The sequence below is a fragment of the Macaca fascicularis genome, chromosome 8 (assembly GCF_037993035.2).
Source record: "Macaca fascicularis isolate 582-1 chromosome 8, T2T-MFA8v1.1".
Classification (NCBI taxonomy): domain Eukaryota; kingdom Metazoa; phylum Chordata; class Mammalia; order Primates; family Cercopithecidae; genus Macaca; species Macaca fascicularis.
Window position 1 is genome coordinate 8,754,388 of NC_088382.1, and position 25,026 is coordinate 8,779,413.

A 25,026-nucleotide genomic window follows, 5' to 3' on the forward strand; every position below is an offset into this window, starting at 1 on the left:
TGGATGGATGAAGGATGAACAGTCGAATGGATGGATGATAGAAGGATGGATGGATGGAAGGATGAGCAGGCGAGTGGATGAATGATGGAAGGATGGATGGATGATGGAAGGATGGAAGAATGAACAGGTGAATGGATGATGGAAGGATGGAAGAATGGATGGAGGGATGGATGAACAGGTGAATAGATGGATGGATGATAAAAGGATGGATGATGAATGGTTGGATGGATGGACAGGTGAATGGATGGATCATGGATGGATGGAAGATGGTTGGTTGGATAATGGAAAGATGGATGGAAGGATGGATGGAAGGATGGACGAACAGGTGAATGGATGGATGAAGAGGTGAACTGAAGAATGATGGATGGATCGATGGATAGAAGGGTGAACAGTTGGATGGATGATAGAAAGATAGATGGAAGGATGGATGGATGGACGAACAGGTGAATGGATGGATGGACAGGTGAATGGACGGATGATAAAAGGATGGATGGATGATAGATGGATGGATGGATGGAGGGATGGATGGATGGATGGAGGGATGGATGATGGATGGATGGATGGCTGCGTGGAAAGACGAACAGGTGAATGGATGGATGATGGGATGATGGGATGATGGAATGATGGAAGGATGGAAGGATGGAAGGATGGATGGATGGATGATAGATGGATGGATGGAAGGACATACAGGTGTATGGGAAGATGATGGAAGAATGGATGGATGGATGATGGATGGATGGATGGAAGGATGAGCAGGTAAAGAGATAGATGATGGAAGGATGAATGGATGGATGGATGGACAGGTGAATGGATGGATAGACGGGTGAATAGATGGATGATAAAAGGATGGATGAATGATGGATGGATGGATGGACAGATGGATGGATGGATGGACAGGTGAATGGATGGATAGACGGGTGAATAGATGGATGATAAAAGGATGGATGAATGATGGATGGATGGATGGACAGATGGATGGATGGATGGATGGAAGGATGAACAGGTAAAGAGATGATGGAAGGATGAATGGATGGGTGGATGGACAGAAAGTGAACAGCACAGGGGTCCTCCTGCATCCCTTGCCACTCACCTGGATGTACAGGTCCACCAGCTCGCTCTGCCGCAGGATGTAATAGATCTTCCCTGCTTGCAGCCAGGCATGCGCCTCCTTCTCTTTCTTCTGGAGGTCAATGAAAATCCCCAGACTTCGTTTGGTGTAGTCCAGAGCAGATCTGCAGGCACTGGAATCAGAAACAGGTGTCAGAACAAGGGTTCTCATCCTCCTGGAACCAGTCTGCCTCCTCCCGTGGGTCTGGTGACAGATGAATCTGGAATGTGCGGACTGGGAACGGCCCTCTTGTGTGTGCAGTGTTCTGCCCTTCCCAGGCTGCTGGGAGGGCCAGGGTGAACACACACGGCGTGGAAAAGATGAACGACATCCTTCTGAGGGAATCGAGCATCATGCTGCCCTGTGGCAGGAGGAGTGTGCTAGTCCATCTCCCCTGCCTCCCAGACATGGCCTGTGTCTTCTCCAGACGCACCAGGTGCCGTTAGTGTTCAGAGGCTATCTCGGTGGATGGTTCTCAAGGTGTGCAGGCATCACAGTCACCCGGAGGCCTGTCTGTATAGCTTGCTGGCCCTGCCCCCAGAGCTTCCAGCTCCACAGGCCTGGGGCAGGCCCTAGAACTCCCACTTGCCACAAGCTCCTAGGTGACATGGATGCTGCTCTACTGGTCCGGGGACTACACTTTGAGAAGCATGGCTCTAGCACACTGGCCCATTTTCCTTCTGTGAACCTGAGACCAAGACTGGAGGCAGTCTCCCGGGTCCCCATGGAATCTGGCTCCTTCCCTGCTCTCTCAGTAAGTCTGACACTTGATGGGGTGTGACTGCGGAAATGTCACTGGGCCCTGTGGGTGGGGTGGCCAGGGCCATGGTTACCCCACCAGGTCAGGATGCTTGGGGGAAGCCGAGTAGGCCACATATGGGACGTGAGACCTTGAAACCCTGCCCCAGGGAAGCAGGTGACACAACTGGCTCTGTCTTCTGTGGGAGAGAAGCCACAGGTGGCTGCTGTGGTCACATTTAAGGGGACAGATGAAGGCCAGGAGTGAAGATTCGGGGCAGGCAGAGGTCAGAGGACAAAAGCCACCATAGTAGGAAGAACAGCCCAGAGTGCACGTACTGCCTCTGCTGGGGTGGAGATGACCTTTGACCCAACAAGGGAGGCTCAAGCTGGGACTCATGGGCCAGCAGCAGCCCTGGGACGACCCCAGGCCCACCAGCTCAAAGCATCTGATGCCAAGGAACCAAATGATCAAAAGGAGAGGGGCTGCTGGGGTCCTGGGCCAGCTTTCTTGTGCCCCCCTCCCTGCCCTGCCTGCCCCCACCCCACCACTGCAAAGCCAGCCCTTACCACTCGGTGCCCAGGGACAGGTACAGCTGACTGATGGTCTCCAGGAGCTGCCCCTCCAGCACCTTGTCGGCCACCTTGCAAGCCAGGGAGAGCTGGCGCTCATGGTAGATGACACACTGGGCCTCGCTGGGCATGACGGTGCTGTAGAAGTAGCACAGCCACTGGACAGTCCGCAGCTGGCCTGGGCAGAAGACAAAATGGAAGACGTTAGTCTCCCAGCATTGAAGCGAGGCTGGCTGGGCTCGGAGGCCCCTGCGCTGTGCTTGCCTCTTTCACACCTCCATGAACCTGGGCCCCATAGGCGGGGAGACTGAGCGCAGACAGGCCATGCACCCGTGCCAGGGCAGACGCCGAGCACACCGTGACATGGGCACACCTTGGTGCAGAGGCTCACGGTAGAGGCCGGCCTTCTTTACAACTCCCAGGGCCGAGGTCCTGACCAGGCTCGGCGCCTGCACCAGGCCATCTATTTCTGCTTCACAAAGCCCCTCTGGCCAGGACCAGGGCTGCCTTCAGCCTGAGCTGATGAGGCCAGGGGCACAAGGAGCCCCTGTCGCAGATGGAACCCTGAGAGAGCAAAGCCAAGTGTCATGTCCGCCACACACGGCATCATATTGGGGGAATGGGGTTCAAAGCCGGCCCCTGGCATTCCCACACACGCTTCTCTCATGCAACCAGGCTCCCAAGCCACAGGCTCACTGGTCTCTCCCAAATCCAGGGCACTGGGAATGGTGGAAAGTTTCTGATTTTCTAGTGCCAGAAACGTTCTGGACATTAACACAGGAAACCAGGTATGCCGAATGGACATCTGTTACACACGCCACCCAACGACAGCTGAATACACAGTCCTCTCGAGCACCCAGAGGACATTCCCCATGACAGACCATGTGCCAGGCCACAAAATGAGCCGCAGTGAAGGGAGAAGGACTGAGACCGAAGCAGAGGTGTTCTTCAGCTGTACTGGCACAAAACTGGAAATCAACAGTGAAGGAAATGTGGGAAATTCAAAAATATGTGGAAATTACACACTCCTAAACAACCAGTGAGTCAAAGAGACCATCAGGGAAACTGAAAACTAATTTGAGAAGAATGCAAACAAATGCACAGCCCGGGCCAGCGCGGTGGCTCACGCCTGTCATCCCAGCACTGTGGGAGGCCGAGGCGGGAGGATCGCTTGAGTCCAGGAGTTTGAGATCAGCCTGGGAAACATGGTGAAATCCCGTCTCTATAAAAAAATAAAATATAAAAATTAGCTGGGTGGGGTGGTGCATGTCTGTAATCCCAGCTACTCGGGAGGCTGAGGCATGAGAATGGCTTGAACCTGGGTAGAAGTTGCAGCGAGCCAAGATTGCACCACTGCACCCCACCCTGGGCAATAGAGCAAAACTCCGTCTTAAAAAAAAAAAAAAAATAGCAGTGTATCAAAAATTCCAAGATGCAGCTAAGGCAGTGCTGAAAGGGAAATTTATAACGGTAAATGTCTACATTCAAAGAAAGAAGAAAAATCTCAAATCAAATACCTAACCTTCCACCTTGAGAAACTAGAAAAAGAATGAACTAAACCCAAAGCGAATAAAAGGAAGAAAATAATAAACATGAGAGTGGAAATGGGAAGTAAAAATACAGAGAATGGAAAAACAAGAGAGATAATCAACAGAACCAAAAGTGGGTTTTTTGAAAATAATAACAAAATTGACAAATCTTTCACCAGACTGACCAAGAAAAGAAAGATGGACACAAATGACTAAAATCAGAGACTGAGCACCATGGCTCACGCCTGTCATCCCAGCGCTTTGTGAGGCCGAGGTGGAAGGATCGCTGAGGCCAGCATTCAAGACCAGCATGGGGGAACATGATGAGACCCCATCTCTAATAAAAAGAAATAAATAAGAAATTAAAAACCCAAGTTTCTAGAATCAGAAATGAAAGAGGAAACATTATTGCTGACCTGACAGAAATAAAAGGATTCCATGAAAACACTACGAACAATTGTAGACCAACAAATCAGACCATCTAGACACAACAGCCAACTCCTAGAAGGACACAAACTACCGAAAGTGACTCAAAAATGACCCCAAGTAAGCATGTGGGGTATCAGCCCCGTCCTCGGTCTCCTCGACCATTCAGCGCAGGGTGGGGAGACAGGGAAGCATGATCCCCGTTCCCTGGCCTGCATTTCCAAGTCTGAATCCCCCAGCACCCCCGGGGACCGCCTCGTAGGAGGAGGTGCCACAGGCTATTGTGCCAGGAGCCACGGGAGGCTGCAGTGGGGGCTGGGGCGCTGGATTCCTGGAGGGTCTCCTTCCAGTCACAGAATGCCCCTGGGGAAGAAGCCTGGGTCTGAACCCCCCACCCCTCCTTGGGCAGATGTGTGGGACCGGGGCCCCTTCACACGGTCCTTCCCAAACTCTCATCCCTCCTAGGGCCAGGAGTGGGTGCCAGGCCTGTGATGGGAAATGGGCAGATTTGGCCACAGCCCCTGGGGCTCTGGTCCAGGCCACAGGAGGCACCTCTAAGTGGTCTCACTATGCCATGACAAAGCGCTGCAAGGCAGAGGGGACCCACAACAGGATCCCTTGTCTCGGCCATTTCCCTGGACTCAACTTCCTCATCTATCCTCTGCGGCCTAGATTTCGGACAGCCCTGCCCACTGACTGTCCGTTCACTGCTCAGTCTGCAGTGACTGTTCGATAGCACTCCATGGCTCCCCAGTGCTCTTGGGGAAAAGGCCAAGCCACAGCCTGAGGCCCCAGGCCCTGCTTAGCTCTCCAGAAGAGCTTCTCACCATCCAGCACCCAACTCACCCACTCCTAACTCTGCACCTCCCTGCATAAGCTCTGCTCACTCACCCCTGCTCACACCCCACTTATCCCTGCTCACACTTCCGCTCACTCACCCCAATCACACCTCCGCTCACTCACCCCCACTCACTCATCTCCACTCACACTCCCGCTCACTCACCCCCACTCACTCACCACCACACCCCACTCATCCCCGCTCACACTCCTGCTCACTCACCCCCATCACACCTCCGCTCACTCACCACCACTCACTCATCCCCGCTCACACTCCCGTTCACTCACCCCCACTCACCCCACTCACTCACCCCCACTCAATCACCCCCACTCACTCACCCCCGCTCACACCCTCTTCATCCCCGCTCACTCACCCCCACTCGCTCACCCCTGCTCACACCCCACTCATCCCCACTCACACTCCCTCTCATTCACCCCCATCACACCTCCGCTCACTCACCCCCACTCACTCACCACCACTCACCCCCACTGGCTTATCCCTGGTCCTTTACACAGGCTACACCACCAGCCCCTCCCCCACCACCTATTACTTGACTAAATCCTCTCAACCCTCTGGTCCCAGACTAAAGAGGCTTCCCTAACCCGGGGCCAAGTGCTGCCCCACCATCATGCCACTCACCCTTTTGTGGCTTCTCTGGCCTAAAGCTCACATTCCCACGCTTAGTCCCTGCCACCCAAGGACCCCACAAGCCCCATTTGTGGGTGGGGTCTGACACACACTGCACAAGAGCTGCTTTTGCATGAACTACTCTGCGGCTTTGGGCAATCACCCGCCCCGTGTCCTCTGTGAAGTGGGATGACAGGTGCGCAGGCTGCCAACATACCAAGCAGATAACACGGGCACAAGAACCGGCGTTCAGGGCCTGGCTCATGGAGGGGCCCCAAGTCCCAACTCAGCAGAGCCTGCCTTGATCCCAGGGTTATGGCTAGGGATTCCCAGCACGCAGGACTTTCTGTGCTCAAGGCAGCATGGTCCCTGGGCAAACCGGGAAGAGCTGGCTGCCCCAGTAGGGCAGAGGGCCTGGCCCTGTGTGGGAGCCGCCTGTCTCCAGGGCGCTTGCCAACATCTGCTGCTGGCCATGACTCAGCACTTTCAATGGTGGAAAAACCACCCCTTGTTTCTGAATCACAAACCCCAGGTGTGCCCTGACCCGAGTGGCCCCGGGAGGCGCACAGGAGGAACCGGGGCACTCACTCTCCACATGGCCCATCTCCACAGTGACCAGAAGGGCCCACTCATAGTAGCCCTTGCCCTGCTGGGCCAGACTCTGGTGGGTGCAGAGGTGGCCCAGCTGCAGGAGCACGTGGTGAAGTCCCGGCCACACTCCCTGCAGGGCAGCCTCGATAACAGCTGCACGGCCTCCAGGAGGTAGTGCTGGGCCATGCTGCTGGCACCCGCGTGCAGGCACAGGGTCCCGAAGTTGGCCAGCACCACTGCCTGGTTCCTCCGCTGGCCCAGGTCCTGAGCTGCCCGCAGGGTGCTGTAGTAGCCCTAGGCTGCCTGTCTCGTCTGGCCCAGCAGGGCAAGGGCTACTATGCCTTCAGAGCCACGTCTCTCTCTTGTCATCTAACCCATTTAAACTCTCCTTTCAAACTATATGCCAGACCTCACCACCTCTCACCTTTCTCATCATTTCCAACCAGGTCCAGCCCTCATCATAGCGCTCTGGGTTACTGCAAAAGCCTCCCAATCGCCAGGCACAGTGGCTCATGCTTGTAATCCCAGTACTTTGGTAGGCCAAGGCAGGTGGATCATCAGAGGTCAGGAGTTCAAGACCAGCCTGGCCAACATGGTGAAACCCCTCTACTAAAAATACAAAAAATTAGCCAAGCATGGTCGTGGGCGCCTGTAATCCCTGCTATTCGGGAGGCTGAAGCAGGAGAACCACTTGAACTCAGAAGGCAGAGGTTACAGTGAACCCAGATGGTGCCATTGCACTCCAGCCTGGGTGACAAGAGCGAAACTCCATCTCAGAAGGTTAAAAAAAAAAAGCCTCCCAACCCACTTCTCTCCTTACACCTTTCACCCTGCCCTGCATTCTACCTTCCACTCTCAAACATTTCAGGAAAAAAAAAAAAATTGTATCCACAGAGAGAGAAAGAGAAAGTACAAATGGGGTGAAATGTTTGGGGAATCTGAGGGAAGAGTATATGGGAATTCTCTGTACTGTTTTTGCAAATTTCTATAAGTCTGGATTATTTTGAATTCAAGAGTTAGACAAAGAAAAAACAAAAACAAAAACAAAAACAAAACACTCTCTCCCTTTGTGAACCCATCCTGTCTTTCCCCTGGCAACTGAAGGACGCTCTCAACTAACACATCTATTTTCTCATGAACACGAAAAGAACCCTTGCCTAGTTTTGACTTTCTGTGCTTGACAGAAGAAGTGTGTGTGTGTGTGTGTGTGTATTTCATATATATGTGTGTGTGTATATATATGTGTGTGGTGTGTGTGTATATACAGAGAGGGAGAAATATATATGTGTGTATATATATATAAATACATTGTAAATTTGCAATGGTAATATATATATATGTAAATATATGTGTGTGTGTGTGTAGATATATATAATACATACCCCATAGCCTGTCCTTAACCAGTTCTAAACTTAGTGGGAAAAACACATACCTCAGCAGAGAATTTCAAAATAATATGATGAATATTTTGATAGAGTGATGTGTTGCTATGGAACACGCTGCTAAGACACAAAACCTCTAGATGGGGCAATGAATGAATGAAGTTTTGCACCTATAGGCACCCCCTCTGATATCCCCTCAAACGTTTATACTTATATGCATTTGCTTCCCCCAGGACCCCCGTTTCATAAGGGTTAGTCCTAGAGCCTAGCGAGTTCCTACTACAGCTGGCACACATATGCCATTCAAGAAACAGTGGCTGAGTGAATGACGAGTTAAGAACCATTTGTCAGCCAGTGCTCAGTAATACAACATGCACTGGTATGCAAATTATATTTTTGTTGAAAGCAACGGCAGGACCACAAATTATCTTTCCAGAGAAAGCAAACCTCAAAAGCTTCTTTACCCTACTAAAGCACGTTCTAAGAAGCTCCCCTTATATAAAAGAAACCCTGGTAGTTGTGAAGGTGGCCCCCAGCTCTGACAGTCTTGAACCCTGCAGGCGCGGAGGTCACACAGCAGAAGAACAACAGAGGGAAACATCATCAGGCTTCAAATATGTTTGAACCAGAGATGGCAAATAGGCTGCAGCCAACTGAAAACACCAGAGATTCATGGTGGCCACCTGAGGGGTTGTGCTCTTAAAAAACAAAAATAAAAAATAAAAATTAAAAAATTAAAAAAGGAAGGGGTCAAGAATCCATCAAGTCTGACTCAGACGTGTATCACTGACTAACACCCCGTATGGTAAAAGTACTCCGGTGCGCTTTGGGTACTCACAGCTTCTGCAGTATTCAAAGGCGTGTGCTTCCCTGAGACTAAGCCACGGGAATACCCCCAGCAACAATGCCAGGAGAAACGTGTAACGTGGATTTGGCTAGAAATACAGTTGTCTTTAACAAATTAACACTGTATAAATCCTGACTTATTAGAGCCTGCGAGAATGACATTCTCAATGATAACAGTTATCACTACAATCTCCAAACATCTGCGATTCTGCAAGGAGGAACTGTGACAGCGCAGGCCACATGTCCAGAATGCTTCCCAGACTGCCTGTTACAGAATACAAGAAATGAAACCCCCCCTAAGAATGCCTTCACTCACATTTAGCCAGTTGTTCCTTTGTGTGCATCTCTGTGCTAAAATGGCCATTCTTCCCCACAGCCTGAAGTCATACGCTAAAATAAATGAGACTCACATGAAGCCAGAACCGTGCAGATGCCAAGGAAACCAACACAAACGAAATGGGCTGGAGAGTGTGGCCAGGAGGATGGTACTTCCCAGGAAGCAATTACTTCATCTCTGCCCATGAAGCAGGCAGCTGTCACTGTCCCCCAGGCCCACGCCAGCCACTCGAAGTAGGTTCTAACCAAACTACCTCCAACAATCAACGTAAATATACCACATAATTGGCTTCTGAAAGGACACCTTGCAACCAACAAGAAACTGTTAGCACAACTTTGACAAACTGCAAATAAAAACCTTGGAAAGGGATCAACACTGCCACATTTTGACTCAAATACTGTTACGTGGTAGCACTGCAATAATTCACTGAAACAAAAGAATGAATGAGGAATATGTTTATAGGAATCAGAGGAAGCATGACTAATCATTTAAAGAAATAGGTCAAGAAACTGCTAGGTTCAGATGCTACCGTGAGACACTGTCAGGGCCTTAGGCAAATTCACTTCTCTTGGTCCTGTTTCTAGGTTCATCAAAAACCAGCTTTGGACTAGGGAATCTGTTGCTTTCCAATGCCTTCCTTCTGCGATTCCAGCCCAGATTTTAGGACTGCTCTCCCACTTGGTATATGAAAGCATTTTCTATGTATAATAGCAAGAGTACATTTCTGTGCTGAATGCGGTTTGGGACCTACTCTATGAGGCAGAATATCGTCATGTAACTTTAAGCATGACGACAAGGCACACTCTAGATAAGAATAACACATAAGATGTGGCCATACACCTGCGCGTGCCTGGCAGGGAGATGGGGAAGTCTCATTTAATGAAGCCGGGGTGCCTGTTGCACCTTAACATCCTCAGTCCACATCAAGTTCACAACGTCCTTCTGACATCCAACCACAGGTATCACATACTTTTCCATACTTTCCACCCAAGATTAAAATATGCAGAGCACCGTGATAAAGACGCCTCCATCCCCAGCATGTGGGCTCTCGTTCTGTAGAATTACATACTTTCGGGGCAAAATGGTGACCAGGTTGCAGAGGCAAGCAAGAATGGGCTCCGTGGGGACAGCAGGCCCTGCAGCAGCCACCACTCCTGTCGCCACAGTCTGATGCAGCTGCAGAGAAGCTGTGGCTGAGGCCATTCACTTTGTGAGAAAACCGCACAGGAGGGAAAAGCTAGGGAAGGTAGGGAAGAGGGCAATGTCAGGCTTCTGAGCCCAAGCCAAGCCATCGCATCCCCTGTGACTTGCACGTATATGCCCAGATGGCCTGAAGTAACTGAAGAATCACAAAAGAAGTGCAAATGCCCTGTCCCACCTTAACTGATGACATTCTACCACAAAACAAGTGCAAATGCCCTCTCCCACCTTAACTGAGGACATTCTACCACAAAAGAAGTGAAAATGGCCAGTCCTTGCCTTAAGCGATGATATTATCTTGTGAAATTCCTTTCCTGGCTCATCCTGGCTCAAAAAGCTCCCACACTGAGCACCTTGTGACCCCCACTCTTGCCCACCTGAGAACAACCCCCCTTTGAATGTGATTTTCCTTTACCTACCCAAATCCTATAAAACGGCCCCACCCTTATCTCCCTTCGCTGACTCTCTTTTTCGGACTCAGTCCGCCTGCACTCAGCTGATTAAAAAGCTTTATTGCTCACACAAAGCCTGTTTGGTGGTCTCTTCACACGGACGCGCATGACAGGCAGGTGCAGAGCCAGGGAAGGATCTGTGATGAGAACAGAAAGAAATGCACCTCCCTGTACACACACTCGGATTTTATGACAATGTGCACAGGGGGCTGAACTGGATGCCTGAGAACATTCCTCCAAGTTCTTTTGCTGATTTTCTAAATATTGGTGTAAAATCTGAACTCAGAAAATTTTTTTTAAATCACTTCAATCAACATCTTTGTCTGGTGCTCAGCATCATGTCTACATGATCATCTAGAAAACCAACTTCTGTTCTAAGGCTCACATCCTCCTATAAAGTCCCAGGGATTTCACCAGGGAATGCACCTCTCATTCGCATCAAGAACACACATAACTACCATTAAAGAAATGCTTAATTTGCTTACACAATTTTTTAAACACCCAGATTTGAAATACAATAGAGAAGACAAATTTTGATAGCTCTGCTTTCCAACTGCGAACCGCGGGTGGAGAAAATAACCTGCCATGATTTCTAACCAGTCAACAACCTGTCTTCCCTGGCTGCAGTAGGAGCAATCTTTCTGAGCTCAGGATGAAAAAGAACCCAGCTGGTTAGGGGACAGATAATCGTCAGTTCTCAGCGGGCCTCCTGGGTCCCAAATCCCCATGTGATACCTGGAAGTAAAAAGCTATCAATGACCAAGCATCTGAACGCTTATCCCACCTTGCCATCTGCTTCTCCTGCCATGCAAATATAAAATTAATAAGCCTGGTATTAGAGAACAGAGTTGGTGCTGCATCTGTCTTCCTAAAATTACGGATAATTACCAGCCCACAATGGCTTCTAATCAGATTTAAGTGGTCCCTTAGACAGGAAGCTAAAGTGCCTCAGCCCTAAACTGAGAAGAAAACAGAAACTGGAATGCTCTAGGTTTGATCTTCTCTCCCTTGTTCTAAAGTTGCTGTTCCGAAATCTCCTTCTACTGTCTTGTTCATAAAATGTATGAGAAACAGGGAAATGTAAAGACATGATAGAAATGACCACTTTCTCTAGGTACAAACTTTGTGAACATGATTTTCAGCTGCTGGGCTTTTTCTCCACAAACTGTGAGCCTGGAGTACATTTTCTCCCTCGTGGTTACACATTCAGAGTCAGGGAGGTGGCTTGAGCAGTAAAGAGGGGAGTGCAGTGAGAAGTGACCGGGCACTGAGAAGGGCAGACAGGGACTCTACCTCAGTGGCCTGCAGCACTCCTGGGCCTCGACCTTTACTTTTCTATCTGTACAAGGGATCTAAAGGCCCGTGATTCTAGGCCACGACAGCTCTTCATACACACATACACAAACATCACACGCCTATGTGAAAAGCTGTGACACTTGGCTGATTTCCTGAAGAAGTTATCTTGTATCATTTCTACTCAAGGACTCCACCTCCTTCCAGACAAGTATCTGAGGATGATGGGCTATCCCACAGCAACGTGTGTAACCTCTCCTGCTTACGATCCCCATTCACATAGCATTTTCCAAAAGCATTTGGTGTGAAGTGACAGAAGAAAGAAGAAGAAGGTTCTTTCAGCCCATTCATTCATTCATTCAACAAATATTGACTGACTACGTGTCAGGCACTGGTGATATAACAGGGAACATCTAGTTTTGTAGGCAGAGACAGACAACCAAAAAGAGTGATCAATGCTGAAGAGGAAAATACACCAGGAAACAGGAAAGAACAATACCCCAACCACCCTACACTGGGGTGACGCTAGCGTTACAAAATGGAAACAGCGCCCGGGCGCGGTGGCTCACACCTGTAATCTCAGCTCTTTGGGAGACTGAGGCAGGTGGATCACCTGAGTTCAGGAGTTCAAGATCAGCCTGACCAACACGGCAAAACCCTGTCTCTACTAAAAACATAAAAATTAGCTGGACATGGTGGCACATGCCTGTAATCCCAGTTACTCAGGAAGCTGAGGCACAAGAATCACTTGAACCTGGGAGGCAGACGTTGGAATGAGCCGAGATCTTGCCACTGCACTCCAGCCTGGGCGACAGAGCAAGACGCTGTCTCAAAAAAAGTAAAAATAAAAATAAAATGTAAACAGAGAATAAGATACCAAAAGAAAGAACATGAAAGATTTTGTAACAAAAACCTTTGTAAGCTGATACTTTCCTTCCTGGATCCTTGTCCCTTACAAATGGAAAAAAAGGGCGGGTAGGAGGTAGCATCAAAATGATGTTTTCAGATGGCTTCGGGTTTCAGATGTCTGACAGCCATACTCATGTACTTCAAGGAAAAAGCTCTAGCTCTATAAGCCATCTGGGCAATGGTTTAATGTCTCTTTTTTTTTTCCCCAAACAGTTTTAAAATACAGGAAAACGTGTGTATTTATTTGGCTGCTCTGTGCCCGCACACGTGCAAACTGTGCTAACAGGTTTTTCCACGTTTTGCTGAATTTGCCAGCTTGCCATAAACAGGCTTCCATGTCTTAATTGTCTATAAATAGCACAAACACCCAAAAATGCAAATCAAGACAAGCTGTCCCTTCAACTGCTGCTGCCATGATGACAGCAAGCGACAATTGGCCAAATCAATACGTGGAGACTGAAGCTGTCCGGCAGAGAGCAGAGGGCCAACTGCTTTTCCCATAGCATTTAAAGAAACAAGCGGAAACGGCTCTCCACACAGGACAGACACGTCCTTTGTTCTTTGAATAAATGCTGCCAATGCCCAAAATACTTTCTCCATCACACTATCTATATGGAATTCAAGTTCCTTCCAATACCATGAGTAACGCCAGTGATAGACTATGTTTAGCCATAATGACCCATTAGCATTCTTTTTCCTCTAAAATGTTGAAATAATAACATTGAGTGAGCACTCACGAGGTGCCAGGCTCTGAGTTTGATCTCGTTTAGTTCTCATTGAAATCCTGTAAGATCAGTACCATATTCTCTCATTTTTCCTAGATGAGGAAACTGAGGCACAGAAAGGCTAAGTAAGTTGTCCATGGTCACAGGTTATTTAGGAACTTTTCTCCAAACTTTCAAAAGTTAACTACTGCCACTATTACAAATGGGTTTCTGTTTGTTTGTTTCTGTTTTTTTCGAGACAGGGTCTTGCTCTGACCAGGCTGGAGTGCAGTGGAGTGATGATGGTTCACTGCAGCCTCCACTTTCCGGGCTCAAGTGATTCTCACACCTCAGCCTCTCCACAGTAGCTGGGATTACAGGCATGAGCCACCACACTTGACTATATTTTAATTTTTATTTTTTGTAGGGATGGGTTTTCACCATGCTGCCCAGACTGGTTCCAAACTCTGGGCTCAAGAGATCCTCCCAGGTTCGCCTCCCAAAGTGCTGGGATTACAGGTGTGAGCCACTGTGCACAGCCCTACAAATGTGACTTGTACAAAGTCAGAGCAGTGAGCAGGAGGAGAACAGAGACTTCAGCGAGTCTCCTGGCTGTGGCAACACCATATCCCTCCTCCATACCGTAATGTGTCTGCACCCACCAAGCTCCTAGACGTTGCAGGCAGGCCAGCTCAGAGACCAAACAGCAGTCAAGAAAGAGAAGATGCAGACATGCGTCCTGATTTCAGCTCGAGCGTGCCTCTCTCCCCTCCAGCTGCACAGGCAGAAACCAGGGGCTGTGAATGTGAGGCAGTGTGTTTGTTTCCTGGCAGGTAATCTTTTGGGAGACCATCCCATACAATTAGTGTTACACTTCTCAAAAAGGAAGTGTGACTTTTATAGAAAAATCGATTCCATTAGGGAGAAAGGTCTAATAAAACCACAAAAGTATAATACATTCATACAACAACAAATTAAATTCATCTATCACGAACTGAAACCCCAAAGCCCTCTGGGCACACAGCTGCTTTTCTGAGCTGAAATTCAGCTCCAGTTGAGAAACAGGTCAACTTTTGTAAAAAGATTTCTTTTTCACATGCCTTCAATAAAAATTCCTTTCCCTCACTTGTCATTTTCCAGATTTAATGGCTCTGTTGGCCTTCCGCTCACTTAGGCCATGAGCACTAACTGCATGTCTGCTACGGCCCGGACTCCAAGGGAGGCACCTGAGGGAACACAGATGACCACAGCACAGCGACACCCTCAAGGAGCACACATGGGGAAGGCAAGATGATACAATCGAAGCCTTCACACACAAAAGAACTTGGCATCCATACCCCGTCCCATTTCTAGAAAACAACGATGCTGAGTCAGTAACATTTACCGAACAGCCTGCAGTGTGGAGGCAGGCACGAGGGGGCTTCATGCGGGGAAGAGCACCTTCAGAAGGGGGCATGCAAGCAACGTGGAGGCAGGAGACGCCCCCACACACAAAGGCCAGCCTGAGGACCTGCAGAAATGCCCATGCATCTGGGAGGAGGGAGAGAGGACAAGATACCGAAATGCTCCAAAATGAATAGAAGCCTCCCAAGAACCTCTCCCAAGATGGGGCAGGAATTTACAAAACACCAAACCGAGCATGCGCAGTTACCTGAGCAGAGCGCCACCAGAGCGAGCTATCCAGAAAGAAACAGGGTCACTAGAAGCCTGAGCCTCTACTCCCAGCTCTGAGACTCATTCACCCTATGACCTTGGTGAAGGCTCTTAGCTTCTGCGAGCCACAAGAGAATCACGGGAAAACAGAAGATATGAAAACTGCTCTGCCTTTTTCACTGAACTGCTGAGGGAATAAAATCAGATAATGGATTTTTAAATTCTCTGTGAATTACGAAGCAAAATACAAACGCATGACATCATTCTTACCATTAACAACAGCACTGTCAAATTAAGAGAAGAGTTAAGACCACAGCATTTTCCACCCCCCGACTCCCCAGAGAAATAGTGAGTCCAGCCGATGTATTTGGGCAACCCCAGTATCTAGGCTTCGAGAGCCTCAAACAGCTCATGAACTCTGACAGTATCGCTCCAGCCCAGTGCTCACTAAGTTCTTCAAGACAGCCAACTGACAGAAAATACTACAGATTTTTCAGCTGGGCTTGAAGCCCTCCAAGCTCCCAGCACAGCTAAACAACGAAGAAGAGATTTTCTGCCACTAGGCTCAAAAGCTGGCTTTTGTAGATTCCCATAGAAAGAACATTCAAGGCCAGGCATGGCGGCTTATGCCTGTAATCCCAGCAATTTGGGAAGCCGAGGCAGGAGGATCACCTGAGGTCAGAAGTTCAAGAACACCCTGGCCAATATGGCGAAGCCCCGTCTGTACTAAAAATACAAAAATTAGCCGGGCATGCTGGCGGGCACCTGTAATCCCAGCTACTCGGGAGGCTGAGGCAGGAAAATCACTTGAACTGAGGAGGCTGAGGTTGCAGTGAGCTGAGATCACACCACTGCACTCCAGCCTGGGCCACAAGAGCAAAACTCCATCTCAAAGAAAAAAAGAAAGAAAGAGCATTCTTTTTTGCTGATGTTAAGTTTCCTGTGCTTGACACAGGGAAATCATACAACACTGAAATCCTGAAAAACGTATCATAAAAAGCATTTAGTGACTGAAAATACATTCAATATAACCTGTAACAGTGAGTTCCCCTCCTCTTTCCAGCCAGCTCCACTAACGCTGTGACCCTTAACAATGCTTTCACTACCACAGAGGAAAATTAATAGGACCGCTTACCCCTCTCAGCTGACAGCTAAACCAGTGCTTCTCCATGGGCTCACTAAAGATGACCTTTACCCAAAACCAGCCTGCAATGACCCTGTACATGTTGACTAACAATTTCAACATTCCCATATTCTTTGTCCACTCCTAAGGAAGATGAACTGAAGCCAGGTGTCTCCAAGTCAGAGCTAACAGAGGCCTTAAACATCAGATGGCCCATCTCCTTCTTTGACAACCGGGGGTTCTAAAGCTGAGCTTACGGAAGAAAACAGCCTGTTTAGTAACAAAGTGAAAACCAAAGTCTAGTCACCTAACCTCTGGTCCAGAACTCCTGCGACAACCCAGCACCCACATAGGATGAGTCTCCCTAACCAGAAACTCTGAAATCCACAACTTTTTCAGTGCCGACGTGACGCTCAACGAAATGTTCATTGGAGCAGCTCAGATTCTGGATTTTTGAATTCAGGATGCTCAACCAGCAAGTATAATACAAATATTCAAAAATCCAAAAATGTAAAGAAATCTGAGACACTTCTGGTTCCAAGCAGTTTGGATGAGGGATAGTCAACCTGCATTTTTTTTTTTTCCTCTAATGAAGGAAATTAAAAACGAGGCCCGAGCAAAGTCATTCAATCCACACTAAAGTCATTCAATAGTTTAATTAGTACCCATTTAAAGTTAAGTGCTACCCACAGATATTTAAAAGGATGAACACATACATGCCTATAATCCCAGAACTTTGGAAGGCCGAGGCGGGAGGATCACCTGATGTCAGAAGTTCAAGACCAGCCCAGCCAGCATGGTGAAACTCCATCTCTACTAAAAATGTAAAAATTAGCCAGGCGTGGTGGCACACACCTGTTATCCCAGCTACTTGGGAGGCTGAGGCACGAGAATCTCTTGAACCTGGGGGGAGCACTTTGCAGTGAGTCGAGATCACACCACTGTACTCCAGCCTGGACCACAGAGCAAGACTCTGTCTCAAAAAAAAAAAAAGAAAAAATAAAATTAATTTAAATTGTGTTTTCACATGGAGCCCATGTTCCCAGAACACAAGCCCTGCTCTGTGCTCCAAGGGCTCACAAGGTGCCCCTTTATCTTAATACTCACCATATTCCATGGCAGCCATTGGCACGTGTCTGTCCATCGCACTAGACTTCCTGTACATGAGGCAGGGATCATATATTATTATCTTTCTGTCCCCAATGTCTGGCCTAGAAGACACTCAGTAAATGATTCCTGAACTAAGTCAGATACTAAGACATGTTAAACTTGTATTAACAAAATTGATTTAATAAGTTTCCCAATGCAGCGTTCATACCACACAGCTTAAATCTCAACCTGCGGATTTATCTTGTGTTCTGCTAGATTATCACCTATTAACATTCAGGAGGCACCTAGTATGTGCTGGGCATTACTAATTGCTGGGGACCTAGCAGTGACAAACAACATTCCTTGTTCAAAGAGAAGTTCTAGTATAAAGAGGAATAGAAGGAACAAGCTAGATTGATGAGAGAGCTAAGAAAAGGACAGGCTGCCATGGGAAGCACCTGGTCTTGTCTGGATGGTACACAGTTAATGAAGTCTGAGTGCTTCATATAGCATAAGATCATCTCCTCCAAAGAAGCGAATGAAGCTTTGATTCCCCAGTACCAGAAGTCACCAGAAAGGTGCCCACAGCCACATGCTTAGTGTACGAAGTGAAACCAAACAAAGAAAGCTCCAACTTCCAGAGGCAACGGTCCAATTATGAAATCCTCTGGCTACGTTCAATTGAAATTCAAGGTATTCAAGAGGCCAATATTTCAGTGATAAATTAACCCAACCACTTAAAACTAAAGTAGTCATTGGTTCAAGGGGTAAGGGTATACTACCTTTTACAAATTTATTAGCTCTTAATATTTACATTTGAATATGATGATGATGGTGTAATAATAACTTTACTGAGTAGTTACTATGTGTTAGGCACCAAACTAAGCACTTTACACACACATTTGCACAATCCTGTGAGATGATAATGACCCCTTGTCATCCCATTTCATAGATGAAAGTCAGGTTTATATAAGCTTAAAAACTTGTCCCAAATGACACAGCTAGTTAGCAAAACCCAGGCAGCCTGACTCCATAGGCCTTGTTTAAAGAATATTTATAAACTGTCCAGCACAGCGGTGGTACAAACAAGAGTTCAATAAATGCCTAAAGAGCACTTCATACCCAAAATCATTTCCCGCCAATCAAACTAGACTTACTCTGGTTCTGGACAACCAACTGTCAAATCATTGTTCCATGAAGAAAAGGTGGAATGGGTAGAGATCAGAATAGAGTGAATAACTGGTAAATATACTTCATGGCAGGTAGTAACAGGATGTGGCATTTAGGCTATTTCCACATTTGTTTGCATAACACTTTTTTTCACAGTTCTAAAGCACAAGAACCATTCTAAGCTGGTGAAAGCATCAGGCATGTCTATGATCCAGGACTCCAATTCACTGTGGATCAGTGGATCTCAGCCTTTATGGTATATCAGAACCACCTGGGGGTTTTTAACAGCACTATAGCTGCGCAGGCTCCATTCCTGCAGATTCTATTTCAACTGGTCGGGAGTAAGCACGCATGCTTTTTTCACAGCCCCCCAGATGCAGCTAGGTTTACAAACCACTGTCCAAGATGCTCTCACACTTCCGCTCAGTTCAACACACACTCACTGAGATTCTAAGCACTACAAATCAGGCTAAGTTAACAAGTCAGGCTCCACTCCCTAATAATACTGGCAAAGAAACCAATATCAGAGATTTATTCCAGTCCAAAGCAAATAAATTGCCGGGTGAAAAAATGCCCTGGCATAGTTTGCCACACAAAACAACTTCCTGTATCTTCCTGGTCAGTAGCGTAGGGACTGACTCTGAGCCATGAGAATTCAGAATCAGGGGAAAATGCCAGTCTGAGGCATCTGCCACACTCCTAGCACACCCCCAAAAGCACCCAGCTACACTTCACATCCACTGTCCTAACAGGGGTCGAAATAGGGAAGAGCAGTGCAATACAGAAAACATAGCCTGCTGGGTGCCAAAAGGCTGGGGAATTCCAGTCCTAGCCCTGCAACCAATCGCTCTGGTCACTTCCCTCTGGTCCTGGTGTGGCCAACAGTTACATGAGAGGGTGAGGCATAAAAACACAGATGTCAGGCAAGCTCCAGCATCCAAAATACATAGAAATTAAAAAGCATTAAGGTGATATCAAGGAATGTATGCCATCAACCAGAAAAGTAACTGAAGTATTCCTTTTCCCATTCATAAGAAATCAAAAGTGGAAGCAGAAAATTGATCAATCAGCCTACCAAGTTGACTGGGGCAACAGAATACACTCACGAATTCTGTTCAAAACAGTGGGGGTGACAGACCAAAAGGAGAACGGCAGAGCGTCCCTCTCTCCTCTGTCCACCCATGCCACGAGCACGTGAATGAGTCCACACGCAGTGCCCAGTCTCCTGTTCCACTGACGCCAGCGTCCACTCACCGCAAGCCTACTAAGTGCTACATGTGCTATGATGCTCCCTCATCTCATCACCATAGACATCCCTGCTGGAGGTGAGTATGTGACAGATGAAAATCACGGAGGCCTAGGGAGGTTGAGACCCGCATTCCCACTGCGGTGAGGGCGTGCTTGAGAGGGACCCCACGGCTGGGCCCTCCATGCTGCTCTCCTCAGTAATCACTCCCGGACCAGAGCAGCGAGGGGGAATTTTCTTCCTCTCACTATTTTCAGTCCCTTGGCTGATCCACCATTCCCCAGAAAGCTATCGAGTCCTGGCAGCTCTGAGGTCACAAAGCCATAAATGCATGGGACACACAGCCCATCTGTCTCTAACGGGTCTTTTACTTGTCATGCTGGTCATTTCTAAGAGCAGATGGGTTAAGAAAGACGTGGCAAGTTACCACGAAATGACCCCTCCACTCCTCCCTGTGGGAAGGCTGACTAGCGAGCAGTCAGGCCGGCTTTCTTCCCCTACTCCCTGCATTGCCGTCCCTAAGGAGCCACAGACAATCCCACCAAATATAGGCAGGAGACAGCCACCTCCTTCCTACAGCTGGAGCGGGGAAGGGTCCTCTCGGGCCTTTCTAACTGCATGAAAACCAAACTGTGAGCTGTACTGACCCGGGCCTCACCCATGTTACAGGCATGTACAACACAGGTGCCCAGTGGTATCATCACACAGAACTACGAATGTGCTTTCCTTCGTTTTCATACAATGATTCCAGAACCGCTATTCACACAGCTCCACTTCTCACACATACGACGTGCTTCACGGATTACACAGCATCTTCACCAAGCCCCTCATCCGCTCCTCCCAGCAGCCTTATGTGATCCCTTCAGTATGCTTCCTCATCTCCATTTCTTAAGAAATGGAGTTTCTGAGGTTATGAAACCAAAACTTTCCCAAGAACATCCAGCTAGTGTTAGAACCAGGATATGAGGGCTTCTGATTCTAGAACCAGTATTTGTGCCACTATTCCACATGGGCCCCTCCAGGGATTTCTGCCTGATCTTGAAATGCAGACAGCAAATCCATCTCTCTACAGTCCTGGGGTTCCCTATAGACAAGAAGTCAAACTTCTAACAGAAAGCTTATACTTATTTGGAAGACTACCTGGGACATTTCTTTTAAGTTAGTTTGTTCATGTTTTGGAAAGATTGTTCCAATGGCAATGTGGCACATGAAGTGTAGAAAGGATTCCATGATGAGGCAGAGAAACAATTCGGTGGCTCTTACAACAGTGCAAATGAGGCATGAGGCGCAACCAGAAAGGACAGAGGGAAAATGCATTGGAAAGAAATGCAAAATGAAGTCCACTCAGACCCAGGATGGAAAAAAGGGGAGTAGGCATGATGGTGGTTTCTAGTTTGAAAGACTGATGAACAAGGATGTCATTAACTACTGCAGAGTGGTATCTGGGGCCTGGGTGCACCAGTTTGTTTAACCATTCACCTGCTGAGCAGTCTCCGGGCTGTTTCCAGTTTCTAGCCTTTATAAATAATGCTGCTATGAACAGATACATAAAGGCTTTTGTGTGAACATAAGTCTTCATTTCTCTGGGATAACTGCCCATGAATGTGAGTGCTGCATCCTATGGCAATTGCACATTGAGTTTTTTAAGAAACTGTCAAGCTGTTTTCCAGAATGGCTGTACCATCTTCCATTCCCACCAGCCAAGTGTGAGTGATCTCGTTTCCCCGCATCCTCACCAGCACTGGTCTTGTTACTACTTTTATTTTAGGCATTCTGATAGGTGTATAGTGACGTGGCTTTAGTGTGCATTTTTCTGATGGCTCATGATGTTGAACATCTTTTCATGTGTTTATATTTTATCTGAAATGTCTCTTTAGGTCTTTTATTCATTTTCAAAGTAGATGATTTGGTTTCACTGCTGAATTTTGATGGTTCTTTATATATTATAGATATGAGTCCTTTATCAGACATCTGGTTTGCAAATAGTTTCTCCCAGTCTCTAGCTCCTCTTTTCATCTTTATTTTGCATTTTATGTTTTAGTCCATGATCCATTTTGAGTTAATTTTTGAATGAGGTATGAGGTTTAGATCAGAGTTCAGGTTTTTTTCCTATGAATAATCAGGTAGCCAGTAACTTTTTTTAAGAGACAAGGTCTCACTCTGTCACCCAGGCTGGAATGCAATGACAAGATCAGAGCTCACTGCAGCCTCAACTCCTGGGCTCAAGTTATCCTCCTGCTTCAGCCTCCTGGAGTAGCTGGGAACACAGGCAGGTGCCACCATGACCAGTTTTTTTTTTTAGTTTTTGTAGAGACAAGGTCTTGAGCCATGTTACCCAGGCTGGTGTGGAACTCCTAGGCTAAAGTCATCATCCCACTTATATGGGGACAGGCAGTGGCACATGACTGTAATCATAACACTTTGGGAGGATGAAGCAGGAGAATCACTTGAACCCAGGAATTCCAGACCAGTTTGAGCAACAGAGGAAGGCCCTGTCTCTGCAAAAAATTTTAAACATTAGCTGGGCATGGTGTTGTACACCTGTGGTCCCAGCTACTTGGGAGGCTGTGGTGGGAGGATCTCTCGAGCCTATGAGGCTGAGGCTGCAGTGAGCCATGATCGCACCACTACATTCCAGCCTGGGAGAAAGTGAGACCCTGTCTCCAAATAAAAAAAAAAAAAAAAAGCTAGAGCATCCCCCATATTAAAGACAGGTATTGTCTTTTTAAAAATTTAATTACAGTTATATAATGGACATGTAAAATGTCCACTTTGAAAGTTTGAAAAATATGTAACTCTCAGTATTCTTACCTTAAAATTCTGATTCCTACCTAAGATATCGCATACTGTTTACATAAGTATCACAATGCCTGGACAACAACTAAAAATGTATACGAGGGAGAACAATGAACATGTATGCCTATTAATTAAGGTATATTTCCCCCTTATTACATAAGCAAGTCATCACGGCAAACCCCTGTGACTGTATCTAAAGCAAGCCTACAGTTTTACTTCTCTGTATTACAAAATGCAACGCTAAAATTCAAATACTCTATATTTCCTGAAGCCAAGGGTAGTTTACTTAAAATAAATACCTGGGGTGTATATCAAAAATACGAAAAAGCTAGCTACTTCATAGCCATTCCAATCTAAGTTCAGCTTTTTCTTTTTTAATTGACACATAATTGTGTACTGTACATACGTATGGAGTACACATAGTGATGTTATAATACATGTAATGTATGTGATCAGTGTAATTAGCATATTCACCATATCAAACATTTATCATTTCTTTGTGTTGGTAACGTTCAATACCCTTCCTCCAATTATCTGGAACCATATATTCTTTTTTTTTTTTTTTTTTTTTTTTTTTTTTTTTTTTTTGAGACAAAGTCTTGTTCTATTGCCCAGGCTGGAGTGCAGTGGTGTGATCTCAGCTCACTGCAACATCTGCTTCCCAGGTTCAAGCTATTCTCCTGCCTCAGCCTCCCTGGTAGCTGGTGTTACAGGCACCCACCACTATGCCTGGCTAATTTTTGTATTTTTAGTAGAGACAGGGTTTCACCACATTGGCCAGGCTCATCTCAAACTCTTGACCTCAGGTGATCCACCCACCTCAGCCTCCCAAAGTGCTAGGATTACAGGCATGAGCCACCGCACCCAGCCTGAAACTATATACTCTTGTTAACTATAGTCATCCTATGTTATAGAACACTAGAACTTATTCCTATCCAGCTATAATTTTGTATCCTTTAACAAATTTCTCCCTATCTCCCTCTTCCCCCACCCTTCTCACCCTCTAGGATCCTCTACTTTCAACTTCCATGAGATCCACTCTTTTTTGCCTTCCACATAAGAGAACATGTGCTGTGTAACTTTCTGTCCCTGGCTATTTCATAATATCTTCCAGTTCCATCCACGTTGCTGAGAATAACAGGAATTCATCCTGTGTTATGGCTGAACAGTACTCCACTGTGTATAAAGACCACATTTTCTCTACCCATCATCTGCTGTTGGACACCGAGGCTGATTCCATATCTTGGCTACGGTGAACAGTGCCGCAGGAAACACAGAGGTGCAGATGCCCCTTCGACACTGATTTCCTTTTCTTTGGGTATCTACACTGTAGTGGGACTGCTGGATCACACTGTAATTTCATTTGCAGTTTTCTGAAGAACCTCCATACTCTTTGCCACAGTGGGTGTCCTAGCTTACTCTTACTCTTTTTCATTTTTCTCTTTGAGACAGAGTCTCACTGTTGCCCAGGCTGGAGTACAGTGGTGCAATCTTGGTTTGCTTACTGTAGCATCCGCCTCCCGGGTTCCAGTGGTTCTCATGCCTCGGCCTCCCGAGTAACTGGGATTATGGGCGCCCGCCACTGCACCCGGCAAATTTTTGTATTTTTTACTAGAGATGAGGTTTCACCACGTTGGCCAGGCTGGTCTTGAACTCCTGGCCTCAAGTGACCCGCCCACCTGAGCCGCCCAACAGTGCTGGAATTACAGGTGTGATACACCGCTCCCAGGTAATCTTTGTGTTTTTAGTAGAGACGGGGTTTCACCATGTTGGCCAGGCTGATTTCAAACTCCTGACATCAGGTGTTCTGCCCGCCACGGCCTCCCAAAGTACTGGGATGTCAGCGTGTGCCCCACGCCCAGCCAGCTGCTCTAGTTTACACCCCCCTACAGTGTGTAAGAGCTCCCTTTTCTCCATATCCTCGCCAGCACTTGTTATTTTTTGTCTTTTTGATAATACCCATCCTAACAGGTGAGAGGATACCTCACTGCGGTTTTTGATTTGCATTTCTCTGATTATAAGTGATACGGAGCATTTTTTTCACATATTTTTTGGCCATTTGTATGTCTTCCTTCAAGAAATGTCTGTTCGGTTGGGTGCGGTGACACAAACCTGTAAGCCCAGCACTCAGAACGCTAAGGCAGGAGGACAGCTTGAGCCTAGACCAGCCTAGGCAGCATAGCAAAACCCTAGCTCAAAAAAAAATTTTTTTTTAAAGAAATATCTGTGTCTGTTCAGCTTTTTGACCTCCAAAAATTAAGAGCCCATTTTGGAATCTGACAACCTGCCTGATTCAGAGACAATCTGTGTTTGTTTCTACTCTGCTACTTCCTATGTGACTTTGGGAAGTTCCCTTAGCCACTTTGAGCTCAACTTCCGCAACATTAACCAGGAAT

At 47.2% G+C, this 25,026-nt stretch overlaps 2 protein-coding genes across 5 annotated transcripts in view; one reads left to right on the forward strand and one right to left on the reverse strand.

Moving 5' to 3' along the window:
• Positions 1–25,026, forward strand: part of DEFB108B (defensin beta 108B) — an 875,574-nt gene that overhangs the window by 729,450 nt on the left and 121,098 nt on the right. The gene's annotated exons all lie outside the window — the stretch shown is intronic.
• The window catches only part of LOC135964607 (SH3 domain and tetratricopeptide repeat-containing protein 1-like), a 50,862-nt gene that overhangs the window by 7,853 nt on the left and 17,983 nt on the right, over positions 1–25,026 (reverse strand). For 3 of the 4 annotated variants that reach the window (XM_073999948.1, XM_073999947.1, XM_065518757.2), the window contains exons 2-3: positions 2,417–2,597; positions 1,091–1,241 (exon numbers count right to left, since the gene is read on the reverse strand). In XM_073999948.1, the coding sequence (XP_073856049.1) occupies positions 1,091–1,241; positions 2,417–2,550 (285 nt within the window). In that variant the 5' untranslated portion in view covers positions 2,551–2,597. Of the gene's footprint in view, positions 1–1,090; positions 1,242–2,416; positions 2,598–17,184; positions 17,303–25,026 lie in introns of all 4 variants that reach the window. The other variant, XM_065518758.2, reaches the window with a different exon arrangement.